The sequence below is a fragment of the Metopolophium dirhodum genome, chromosome 3 (genome assembly GCF_019925205.1).
Source record: "Metopolophium dirhodum isolate CAU chromosome 3, ASM1992520v1, whole genome shotgun sequence".
Lineage (NCBI taxonomy): Eukaryota > Metazoa > Arthropoda > Insecta > Hemiptera > Aphididae > Metopolophium > Metopolophium dirhodum.
Genome location: NC_083562.1, coordinates 3,701,381 through 3,715,464, shown reverse-complemented (window position 1 = coordinate 3,715,464; position 14,084 = coordinate 3,701,381). Strand labels below are relative to the sequence as shown.

At 34.5% G+C, this 14,084-nt stretch overlaps 1 protein-coding gene across 1 annotated transcript in view; it reads right to left on the bottom strand.

Moving 5' to 3' along the window:
* The window catches only part of LOC132941209 (alpha-mannosidase 2), a 188,592-nt gene extending 178,821 nt beyond the window's left edge, over positions 1 to 9,771 (bottom strand). The window contains exon 1 of the mRNA XM_061009151.1: positions 9,025 to 9,771. Within this exon, the coding sequence (XP_060865134.1) occupies positions 9,025 to 9,393 (369 nt within the window). The 5' untranslated portion in view covers positions 9,394 to 9,771. The remainder of the gene's footprint in view (positions 1 to 9,024) is intronic.
* Positions 9,772 to 14,084: the final 4,313 nt, after the last annotated feature.

The following is a 14,084-nucleotide window of genomic DNA, read 5'->3' as shown; positions in this document are numbered from 1 at the left end:
TGATTTTTTTTTTTCATTAGTGTCAGATAATATCATTGAGTGCACATATTATATACCCAACGAGTTTCATTAAGTAAAGTGTAATAACGAATTACGCGTGATGTTCAGATTCAGAATATCGCAATTTAATCGATTTCAAAGATGAATATCAATTTAATTAAAACAAGTCAATATTTGAAAAACTTTTGTGACCATATTTTATAGAGTGCTGCAGATACCGTAGCACACAATTTAAATGCGAATAAAAAAAAAATTAAATACTGATACTGTAGATAGGTACGTGTGTGGGACGTTTGTCGTAATAAAATATGTTATTATATTATTATAATCGAAACGAATGACTGGATAACCGCATATAGCTAGTTAGTAATATACCTACTATAAAGTGGTACAGTCAATTTTATTATTATTATTATTTAAATAAAAATTATAAGAAGTAATCATTTTTTATGCCATTCGTCCTATAAAACTAACAAATTTTATATTTATTATGAATATGACATTGGGTTGTACTAAAGCGCATTTAAGCAATATAAGTAGCAACGACTACTGTCAATTTTAAAATTGTATTCAGCGATAAGTGATTTATTTTATGTATTTAAATGTAAATACAGGCGTACACCACAACAACGTACATGAAAATGTAAATTTGAATATCATTAAGAGGACGCCACACCCGCATGGCGTGTTGTCTCCGTCTGACAAACGTACAACATAGCAAATTTTACGTTCACAATAATAATCTAGTGGCTTTGCAGACTGCGGTGGCTACAATCAATCACGCAACGTGGTCGAGAGTAAGTAACGTCCGATGCCACTAGTTCCCGGGTGGGTGACCACCCGGGTTCAACCCTCAGTCGTCAAAGCCTTAATCTAATAAAAAAAAATAATTATAATGATCCATTTTACTCTATATTATTTTTAAAATAGACTATTAGAGTGAACTGACAATTATACAATTTAAAGGTAAGATTGTTATCTGAGGTATCTTGGTGGCTTTTGTTGATATTTTAATTTTGAAGAGGGTTGTAATAAATTTGAAATATACAAAACATTTACAATTTAAAATGCTCATAATTTGCTTCGTGATCATATTAATAAAAGTTTCCGAGATACCCTAAATAATTAGTTTACCATTGAATTTGATTATAGATGAATTAAATCTGGTTTTAAAAAATAACAGAGTAAAACGCGGATTATTGTGAACGTACAATTATTATTTGCTATATTGTACGTACTTTGTAGGACGGAGATAGTACGTCGTGCGGGTGTGGCGTTCTCATATATTAATATTATATTTAAGAGACATTTTATGGTATCTATATAATAATAATCAATATTGCATAATGCATGTATTATAAACCAGAATATATTTTAATTCTCATGACTCTGTCACACGTCTCGACATCGGCCATCGAGGTAATTAATCTCGGCTGGTATAATTAATGCCATAATAATTTAATATCGGTGTGCGGTCATTTAATAAATAAGCCAACATCATCTGAATGTTACCTTTAAAAATAAAACCCCGACGGTCAGATAAACGGACGGGCCCCTTTGACGTTAAGCCGGCCACTCGGAGACAAATTGAGTTAAAACAAAATCAATAGTAATAATTATTATTTGTTACGTTACGGGAAATGCGGTGACGGAAAAACGGAAACCCCAAAAATTAGACCTGCCATCCGTATATATACTAGTTGAGGTTTATGCCCGGATTCATGTATATATATAGGTATATTGCCGTGGGAGGTTAAGGCGAATACAATTTGACTCCAGGAATAGCGTGAAACACTCCACACCTGTCCCGGAAACCCTTATAATCCTGTTTTCATTACAAGCGGTCTGAGCGGGTACTTTTTTATTATTATTATTATTACATTTACCCCACGAGCGCACACAATGCGTGTCCGGATTCGACGTAATAATAATATCATTATGGACAGACGTCGTGTATACCACCAAAATGTCACGAATCGCAGCGAAGAAGGAAGAAGCCTATAATAGAACACTGTGGTGTGCGTTCGAGGTTGTGCGTTTACGGGTTCGATGTTTCAACGATAATAACAATAACGACAATAATGATAATAATACCCTTCTCACGCCACACCACCCCCGCACATAGCGGTGCTAAAACGTTGCCATCCCTTGAAAATACCTTAGGTGGTCGTCAGGTGCAACTGGAAATGTCCGTGAAAAGGTTCACTGAGACAATATGCCGGCGAATCTCACCCCCGCCACACAGCTTGACCGAGACTCGTTGGCGTCACGCTGGTTAGGTTAGGTAGACGGTCCGGGCAGACGTTTGGGGGATAGCTATTTAGTTATAATACAACTAAATATGTGTAGGATGGGGGATGTACAGAGTGAATTATTTTGGTGAGATTTATATTTTAAAGCAGCGGAATACAAATTAAGGGGCCTCGCTACTGCCGTCAATTTTAGTTGAAAAGACCTAAAGTATTGACAAAATTAAAGTTCGTTAACGTTGTCCGATTTTGATTCTGAAAAAAAAATTGAACTCGCCAGAAAATTGTCTATAGATCCTACGAAGCACTTTGTAAAAACTAAATTTTATATTATTGTGAACATGAAAATATGAACTTTTCCGAATCATAATTAAAATTAAATTCAATATTAAAAACGGAAAATGTTTCGTATGATTTACAGACATTTTTCTGCTGAATTCAAATATTTTTTCAGAATCAAAATCAGACAACGTTAACCAACTTTAATTTTGTCAAAACAATAAGTATGTTGTTGTAAAATTCGTGTAGTGAAATTTATATGGTTATCGGGTAATTGACAAGTGCATGCGCGTACGAGAGTGGTACCCGCATTTAATTTCACTCACACTAATTTAATCATTTACAACTAACTCATAGATCCCGGGCGGCTATGACAAGATTAGAAATTGCCTAAATGTTGCCCCTTAAATAATGACCGTAGCGAGGCTCCTTAGGGGGCTGGAGCGTGATTAATTTTCGCGGGAAATTAACTCGGGACACCCTGTAGCATAAAATAAACATATTTTTGCGTGCGCGAGTTGCAATAATTATTAATATTCTATATTATAATATAAACGGATTCTACGTAAACACGTACATTTTTTTTACATTTTCAATCGCCGTTTTTCCTATTACATACTATTATATTACTTATATATAATTTTAATGTATAATATATTAAATTAATAATAATACGTATTAGGTAGGTATATAATAAGCCAGCGTATATGCGGGTGTAGTCTCTACGAACTAACGCTTCGAACCAAACTCAAAAGTAATATAATATTTAAATTGAAATTAATATTCTCGTTAAGCCATGTACAGAAAATCTCCAAACTTTATTATTATATAATAATACTCGGTGTTCTCGCGAAATAACTTTATACGAGTATAGTTATTTACACATGAAAGAGCAATAAAACATCATGGAGGGGTACTATAATTTCGGACTATGTATATCGAAAACGATCGTGTACTATGTACATATATTTAGACGTTTGTCCTACGAAAAATATATACAGGTAATTGGTTAAACACTTTTATTTATAAATCGTAATACATGAAGATGATAAAAAATGCTCACAATTTTAAAAACTTTCAAAAATCAATCATACACGATAAACAGTTTAAACACCATATTCTATTAATTAGACGTATAAAAAGTGGGTAAGTGGATGTCGTTCTGCTGTAGAGTAGGTTACAACTTACAAGTTGGTCACTGCATAATGGATTGTATTAGATTTGAATTCAATGATATTATAATACCATTGTATATAGGAAAAACGATTCTGAGCGGAGACGGTTTGTCATATTGTTAATAATTTGTTATTATATTGATTATAGCCTGTAAGTTTAATTAATATTATAAATTACAACAAAATAACTTAAATCGTTATTTTTTATTTTTATTCGTTTCTAATGTTTCTATGGTGATAAACAAAGCGTTAGAAATTAAAATCCCGTTTTTAGCCTCTCTAAAGTACCATCTTGATCTAATTTGCAAAAAGATAAGATACTATAATATTTTGAAATCAAAGCACTCCTTCTGGTATAAATTTTGTATACAAGATGATAAAAAAAAATAAGAAAAAAACACCATTGTAAAACCACTAGTTTCCTCGCTCCGCTCAGAATCTAAAAAATGATTTTAAACGTAATTCTATCCTTAGACACCAAACATACTACCATAGTGACGAAAATGTAGAAGAATAGGTAGGTGTACATAATAGAATCCATCGTATGAATATTATGTTGCAGACGATCAATCACAATATTAAATAAATCATCAATTCTGTTCAGTTTTAATAATAATAAACCAACATTTGGTACCCCTAATATTTTCGTTATATCTATAACGTACCAACAAGTTACAAGCTAAAGGCATTTAAGTGTTGCCGAGGAACTGTCACAGCGTCACGCTATCACCTATTATAGCTAATATATACAATTTAAATTATCTGAAACTATAGTTATATACACTATACAAAAACTATATTGAGTGTACCTACAACACATACCTACTAATATGTTATATTACAAATCACGATTATAATAGTATATATCGTTCGTCATCTGTCCATGACGTACAATATACGTTATTGATTTATTTCATCCGGTAAGTCATATTGGTACTGGGTAGCCACGAGATAACGTTTTCTTTTATTTACCTCGGAAGTCGAGATGACGGCAAGGACCGATCCAGGACGGTTTCCAACGAATTTCATACAGGCATACAGCGATAATAATGATTATTATTATTATTATTATTATTATTTCTTTATATATAGTAGACGTATATTATGTGCTATGTACCCACCTATAATATAATATTTTTTCTATAGCTCTGAGACGAGTAGTTCCAAAGCAAATAACGAGTGTCACGATGAGACCGAAGCACAAGACATTAAACACGACGATAGTCGAGGATTCGAGCAAAGATGTAGAATACTCCGAATTATTGATAAAAATACAAAAAATAAATTGATTGAAGGTGCTCGAAACGAAAACGGTTGAGATTATCTGAAAGGTAATGATTACCGAGAACCGAGAACCGAATGAAAGTGAGCGAGGACGATGCAGCGTAGATTGCTCAGCTAGTAATATAAAACTAGTTGTAGGTAGTATACGTTCCTGGAATATTTTTACCACAAATAATTTTAAATTACCTTAAAGTTCAAAATATGGAAAGAATTATTTTCTAGGAAAATTAATATAGTGTTAACTAAATTATCATTGATATTATAAAAGTAATTCCGATAAAATGCATGACGAAAGTCTTACGTGGAGCAGAGTAGTGGCCTGCTATAGAGTAAATAAGAAAATATCCACTATTTGCGTTTAAAAATTGATACAACTACCAAAGAACCTAACCGGTATCAAATATACTAATTAAACTATATTATGTATTTATATTCTATACGTAGTATACTCGAAATAACAGTATATACACTACACTGTACGCTGATTTTTAATTATAGAATACAATTTATTAATATTTCATTCGTTATTATTACATCATTGGAAAATCAAAACGATATTAACGACAATCACAATAAAAACGTATCTATACCTATATGTATATACTGTATTTGAACAGATCATTTTCACTCAAAATAAATTAATTTTTTAATGGTCACGTGTGCAATGTGCGTGAAATGTGGTTTGAAAATACCTAATAATACCCAATAGATTTTGTCAAATCGTAAATCTTACTATATTTTTTCAAAATGTATTTTATCAACAAAAAATACAATATTAGATTGGTGTAATATTTTACAATAGTAATTATACCTACTCAAATATACTGTCGAAAAGCAAGAAAAATGAATCTCACCACCGCATAATATTATACTATATAGTAGTATTAGGTACATAAATTGTCACCGCACGCGACTTTCTTACAATTACAAACATAAAGAAAACACCGGAGAACCCTGTTGAGTTTAAGTTGGCGTTAATACATTTATTATACTGTGTGTGTGTGTGTGTGTGTGCAGTGTACAAAACGAGGAACAACATATGAATATATGACTATATGTAGTCTACTTGTGCAACCACACACGCTCGACATCGATTGAATTGGATGAAAAGATTTATTCGCAACTAATAATATTATGAAATACCAATCACACATTTTGCTGACACCGATTGTAAACTCGATTGTAAGACATTGTCCTAAAATAATAATTGTCATCACGAAAAAAAAAATCGCGCGTTAAGACAATGATAATAATAATGGGTACATCATTCGGTTCGATTTTAAAATAGCGATTAAATTAATATTACTCCGGTATACGACTTTGAATACGTTTCTGACAATAATAATAATTGAATACACCGTAGTTTTGAAGAAAAACAGGTTCTAAACTGCACACACATAACGAGAATAATAACGATTTTGATTTATGTGCGTTTTCACATGAGACTGGAAATATAATATTTTATGATTCCTTACGAATCGTCGTCAACTTGATCTAAATTCTACTGATTTCGGTACTTATATATATTATATAGTCTCCAGAATAGAGAATGTATCATTGGTGCCGAATATATATTTTGTATTTACTGCAGACGAAACGGAAAATCAGCGTTTTCTCTTTGTTGTCTGATGCGCGACTCCGTGTAGACTTTAAAATATCACATGGATATAGATATTCGGTACGCCACTATCGCCTAACTATAGTATTGCATGTAAATCAACAGAAAATTATATTTTATATTTCACGCATACAATATAGTCTATGCCCTGTGGTAGTGTAGCAGTGACGTTTCGATAAAAAAAAATACATATCTTTCGAACGTAGGCAAATAAATATCGTATTATCATATAATAAGTCGTAGGTAGGTACCTATACAACTCTGTCCTATTTATAATAATGGTTGAACTGCAGTTGAAGACTTCTGCATGACTCGAGACTATTACATTTTGTAATTCATTACGCTATTGCTACTATTTTATTTATATAGATTTACCGTGTATCATGGTATGTATGTGGGACCTTATCGAACCTATCCGGGGGATATGACAATAAAAAGACTTCCCCGAGTGCACTCGTTGACGAGAAGTATTATGTTAATATATCGTAGATATTATTTTATAGGAATGGTCTCGTCTGCATTTGTTTATTATTATTATTATTATTTTCATACGTCTGCTCCCGATAAAAAATATATTCCGCCAGTGTGTTTATACACGACGATTCATATAGGTACGAGCTCGACTGTGGCGCGTAAATCGGTTTTTTTTTTCACATTGACAATATTGTGTTCTTTTCATAATACAAATAGAATACCGTCATTAAGTATTTCTTTTGATACAATGAGAATATTTTATAGATGTTACTATACCTACAATGCTCACACACTATTGTCCGTGTAAAATCACAATAAAGGAGGTATTATCGAAACTATGGTTCTACCGACATTTTGTGTCGGGCACTGTGGACAAATTTCACAAATTTCGACATTACAATTTTTAAATTAATTATTTAAACAGGCTGCTTACTCCCATTTATTCAAATCAAACATTAAGTGTGCCTACTTAAAAACTGGGGAAAATCATATTTTCAAAATACTATAGGAACATATTGTTTCTCGAACGATAACGACACATTTTTTTGCAAACTGTTAAGTAGATGATTTGTTTTTGAAAATATTGACAAGTACTTATATCAAAATCAAAAATCTAACGAATGGTTTTCAGTTATCCTATTTTATTTTCCAAGGACCTGTATCAATATTAATACCTTTACGAGCACCTTTACATCTATAATAGATTACTAATATGCAATAGATAATATAGGTACTTATGACTTACATAGGTAGTCATGTAATATTATAATATTATATCCTTATAATATATACATGTATTCAAATAACAACTAGGTAGTACACTCATCATCCATCGTTAAAATTTCCATTTATAGAAAAAAAACAATCCAACATTCGCGAAAATATCGTCTGCTCGACCACAACTGTTTTATATAATTTTTTGTCACGCCTGCGCCGAAAGTTTAGTTTTCGATGACGGTTGAAGCGTTGGAAAGCGACGTTTTTCCGTCCAGCGGGGCGGTAAAGTGGGAATCCCCAAAAGTACCGGGCGGTAAAGTGGAAATCCCCAAAAGTACTGAGCTCAGATATCACGCGTATCCTCTGAACACACAGACACTAAAATCTATACCACGGTCCTCATAAAACATAAACTTTCGGTTACATCTTATGTTCATATTATGACCTCCTTGCATGCCGGGTAACCATTTTTCTTTCATGAAATTGTTTTGCGTTTAATAATTTGGTTGTTGCATAGATCCCCGCATAATGCATTACATTTGCCTGGATTACATTTTTTTTTTATTCTTATTTTATTTTAATATAATAATTTATTATTATTTATACTGAAATCTTTACCACGGTCCTTACAAAACATAAACTTTTGGTTACATCTTATAACCTCCATTAAGCACGACGCTTAAAATAAATATAACCAAGTCGTTTCTTTCATGAAATACCTATTGTTTTCGTAGAATAGTCTGGTTGTTGCATAGATCTCGGCCTGAATTACCTTTGCCGTGGTGGCGCGATCAATGAACGCAAAGGTGTGACGAAAAATTGTGTGTTTGGCTCGTGCGGGAAGGCAATATCAGTCTTGGGTGAAATGCGGCCGTCGCCCGCGACTGAAATAGCTCACTTCCCGCCCTTGCCACACAATATACTATTTTTAATTGTTTTTCACGGAAAATAAGGCTTGTTTATCCATTTAAACGACAAAATGTTCAGATCACCACGGCCTAACCATCATAAATAACAATGCAATAAGTCTTTGAATACAAAATGGCCCTAAAGTCTTGAGCATAATATGATAGGTATACGTCTTAATATGATGGGGGGGGGGGGGGGGGGGGGGCAAGAGTGCTCGAGAAATCAATCCTTCATGTGCCAAAAATAATTGTCAACAAATCGTTCCAGAACTATACTACCGTGAAAACCCGCTCTCTGACAAAAACAGTTTATGTCTTACCTGGAACTCGAATCGCGTAAACTCCGCCGCCGTGTCGATGGTGGTGTTGGCCAGCCCCAGAACCGGGCACGTGTCTCTGTCCACGGTGGCCGTCATCGGCACGACCCGGTGGTGTTGCGGCGCGACGCCCGGCCGCTTCCTGTGCCCGGACGGTGCCGCGACGTCGTTGGCTGCTGAATCGTCCTCGGGCCGCTGCGGCCACCCGATGGCCGGCAGTAACGCGGCCGGTTGTGGCCGGTCGTCCGCGCGACCGCCGCCACCGACGCCGACGCCGGACGACAAGCCGTTGTAGTAGAAGCCCAGCGTGACCAGCGTGCTGAGGGCCAGCACGACGGCCAGCAGCCGCTTGGCCACTCGACCGCCGTTCATGTCCACGGTTCGTGTCGGACGACGACCACCATGCGCTTCGGCCGCGGCGGCTATACCGCTATCAGCGCGTGGCCGGTTGGTGCACACGGAGGACGACGACGATGACCGAGCGATGTCTGCTGCACGTGCGAAACTCACCCGTAGGTACACGTAATAAATTAATAATAATATTGTCGGTTTGTTTTTCGGTTATAACGCGTTTCACCTTTGGATGACGACCGGCGAACGAGAAAAATGTCCAAATATCAATGCAATAATTGTTATTTCGGGTATCGCGACGTTAAATTTTCGGTTTGAACTCGACGACGGGGATTCGACGGGACGCGACGCGACGCACGAGAGACGACCGGACGGCACACGTTGTCGAACGAGACTGAGACGCCGCCGCCGCCGCCGCTGCCGACGACGACGACGACCACTGCCAACACGAATACACGGCGGCGGCGATGGCGAGCCCCCACGGTGAGTGCGTGTGCGGTTTCGACGAATAACGGCCGCCGCGGACTGTTTCTGCCGGTCGTAAGTCCTTTTAAATATATTTTGTATATTATTATAATGATAATAATATTATAATAAGTAATTTTTTTTTCCACAAGGTATATTTCCGTACGATATGACCATACATACATTATACACGTACGTATAATATTATGTCACCCGCTGGGTAAGACCGCTTCTAGCACGGCCCAACAGCTGATGTCCACGTCTTAACTGTACGCTGCACGTTATATTATAATAATATAATGTCCTATCAAAACGACATCGATCGAGAATAGATATGCCGGCGCAGAACAGAATTTAAAACACAATTCTTTTCTTTACATCATGAAATTAAATATATTTATGTCACGCCTGCACCAAATGTTCGGTTTTCGATAGCGGTTGACGCGTTGTAAAGCGTCCTTTTTTCCGTCCAGCGGGCGGTAAAGTGGAAATCCCCAGAAGTGCCGGGCGTTAAAGTGGAAATCCCAAGAAGTGCCGGGCGGTTAAATTGGAAATCCCGAAAAGTGCTGGGCGTATACAACATACCTGTCACGCGCGTATCCCCCGCACAACCAGACACTGAACTAATCTATACCGCGGTCCTAACAAAACATAAACATTTGGTTACATCTTACATTCATTTTATAACCTCCATGCATGGACGCATATGAAAATAAATAAAACCAAATCGTTTCTTTCGTGAAATATAATTCTGGTCGTCATAGATATATAATATATGTATACAACAACTTGATAGCCGTGTCCTTCTTGTCATCGAAGTCGGCAACAAAGCAGGCAATAACGTTTACAAAATAATATTGCCACCGTATATATGTATAGATGAATATATATATATATATGTACATAAATAAATGTAAAACAAATGTAAACATTGCCTGCTTTATTAATGGCCACCGACTTCAACATCGGTCACAAGTCACAACCGTATAGTACAAAGACGGCCATCTATATAGTTGTTGTATACATCTATATGGTTGTTGCCGTACAATCATGGTCTTGTATTGTTGCGTAGATCCCTGCATTACCTTTACCGTGATCGATGAATGCAGAGGCGTGACAAAAAATAGTATGTGTGGCTCGTGCGGGAAGGCAATTTCGGTCGCACACGTCGCCCGCGACTGAAACAGCTCACTTCCCCCGCCCTTGCCACACGATATACTATTTTAAAACCAAATTGGCCTAAACCCCTAAAACCGAATAAAACATATCCTCAATGTGCGTAATGTAGCTCGTTTTTTCGTTTCAGAACCTTTTTTTTTTCCGGTGGCTTTTCATCCGTGCGTTTTGTTATTGTAGTCATTGTTCATATTGTAGGGCCATCCAATAGAAGGGGCGCGACGCCACCAAATTAAAATATAAATTTCAATTTTTTTTTTTTTTTTTGCTATACATTTTGCAACTATCTTATAATGATATCATGACAAAAATGTTGGATAAATTAATATCCAATACTATACACGTCTAAAAAACGTATATGTTTAACTCGTTGGTCGTCACGGCATTCAGTACCTATTTGAAAATCAATTAAGATTGGATATACAATATATTAGAGTTGTAGAGTTTTTATCTGCTGATTCCATTCAAAGGAATGCTATTAAATACGAAGAAATTTCAATTAACTATAAAATAAAATCATTTGAATATTTGTCTTTCTTTTAATTGTTTGGATGTCCCACATACATCTCAGAACTATATTTGACAAAACGTCAAAAAGTATTCAAATAATTAATATTGGACCCCATAACCTAACCTTGGGCTGGAAACTACAATTAAATGACATATTTCTTTTCTGATGAAGAAGCATGATGGTGAATTTATATTATTTTCTTGTGAAGACAAAATTAATAAATAAAAACGAAACATTTTGTTCTTAACAAATAATAAAATAGCATGGTAATTTATCAACTGAATAAAACAAAGGTGGCATAATACATAGGTACTGACTAATGTGACAAATTTGGAATTTTTTCTGATATAAAAAAAATGCAAACACATTTTCCTGTACGAAAAACCATTGAAGTTTCAAGCTAGTGCCTACATAATATGTATATTGTATACAAATACAAAGATTTGATAAAGAGATAGTTCAAATTAAAAAAAAAAATATTATTTGACGAAACAAAAAGTACAAAAATACCTCAATAATGGATCAGTAAAATAATACAACTTTCAAAATCCTCTAATGACCGAATATGTTGACATTTCCTCAAATGTTAATTTGTATGCCATATTCTAATGCAAGTGGTAAAATGGAAAAGGAGTTCAATTATAATATGTATAGGTATCTAATATATTGTTGAAATAAACTATTTTTAGTTAATATTTTACATGCTTAAAATATATCATACTCGGGTGGCCTCCCTTATCTGTCAGTCTCGCTATGTAAATATCTTAAAACAAAATAACTTATTGTACAGATGTCGTATAGATTGTAATTAAATATTTTTAGTAAAAAAAAAAATATGTATAGTTTATTTATTTATTTGTATTTTGTACTTATCAAGTTGCCTATTTAGAAAAAATGTAAGTGATTAAAAACATAATAACTTACTTGTACAGCTAAAAAAAAATATTATGCTATCTGATAAATTATTAATATTAACAATGCAGGGGTTTGTATTGCTCCGAATGGTCTGACAAATGATAATATTATTCAAGGGTGATGTGCGAGAATAGCGAATCGTGGTTTTGGCTATAATAGCTAAAATCATAGTTTCCCCAGAAATCATAATATGAAATAAGATCACCAAATACGCGACACTGGTTGTTACTATTGTGGCGGACTCTATAAATTTACTTTGTTATTTCAGCCTGCTCACTTACTGTATCGATGAGTCGATTGCATACTATGGCCTTGTAGGTGCAGTGACTTAATACGTCTTGTCGTTATTCGATTTTATAATAATTTTAAAGAAACTTTATGCCATTAGAACACGCGCTCACTGCAGACCGTAAGTATAATAATGTGCCTACTAAATTGTATAGATTTCAAAGGAATGCCGGCCAAAACACTTGAACAACGCTTTCTCGATCGTTATGCACGTGGTTTTGTTTCCGCCCAATATGTTGCAGCGTTCTCTTAGAACAAAGTATATAGGTATAGCACGCGTAAAATGACCGAAATCGTAAATTCGAAAATATTGTCAATATTTATATATAAAACGAATATACGCAGAACAATTTCATCGATCTGCATAATAATAATACAGCGAGTGTCATAGTTCACTCGTTTTATCAACTACAGAGAAAAAGTCACTCGAGTTACAGCCTTTAGGTACTAGGCGAGTGGCGTATTTATAATTAGTAATCTCGGGGGGGGGGGGGGGGGGGGGTCAAGCTGTGAGTAATATTTCAATAAAATAAAATAAGTTTATCGCTGTTTAATAAAATCACCCCCGCCATGTCATTATAATATTACGTATACATATTATAGTGTAAACCTATAGGTTAGGTAAATATATGTGTGTATACGAATGATTGAATATCATCGATAAACAAAAGGTATTTTTTTATTCAAAACGAACAAAGGAATAATAATACACCTATGATTATTATTGATTTGAACCGGGGAAAACGAAACTCAGCAGTACTACAACTGTCAGGGAGGTGACATTTTTGAAATATTTCGGTTTTTAATTATCCTTATGTGCAGTAGATAGGTAATTACAGGAATTACATGTCCTCGCGATTGTTTATTTCGGTATTTTTTTTTTTTTTTTTATACAGACGTATTATATACAGACATATAAATACGTACCAAATTAATGATTTTCAAATAATGTTAAAACATGTTTGGACTTAAATACGATGTTTATAATTGTTATAGTTTTATGGGAAAACAATGCACGGTGATCCGCCAAGCAAAATATTTTTGAAACAGAATTTATTTAATTTTAACATGAAACTTGAAAATACAAGACTAATCATTGTGGTATTAGAAATTTAACAAATTGTTAAAATTATCAGTCATGATTGAATGAATACAATTTAAACAATAAAAAATAAAATACGCAATACAACTAGCCACTATACATAGGTAACCTTGACACTTTGATACAAGTACGATAATTAGTTGTACCTATTATATTTTGAGCTATTTAGGACCTCTTTAAAAAATAATTGAACTTTTATTGTTTAATGCACACGGTAAGAAAAAATAACTATTGATTCTATTTTAGTAATATAAT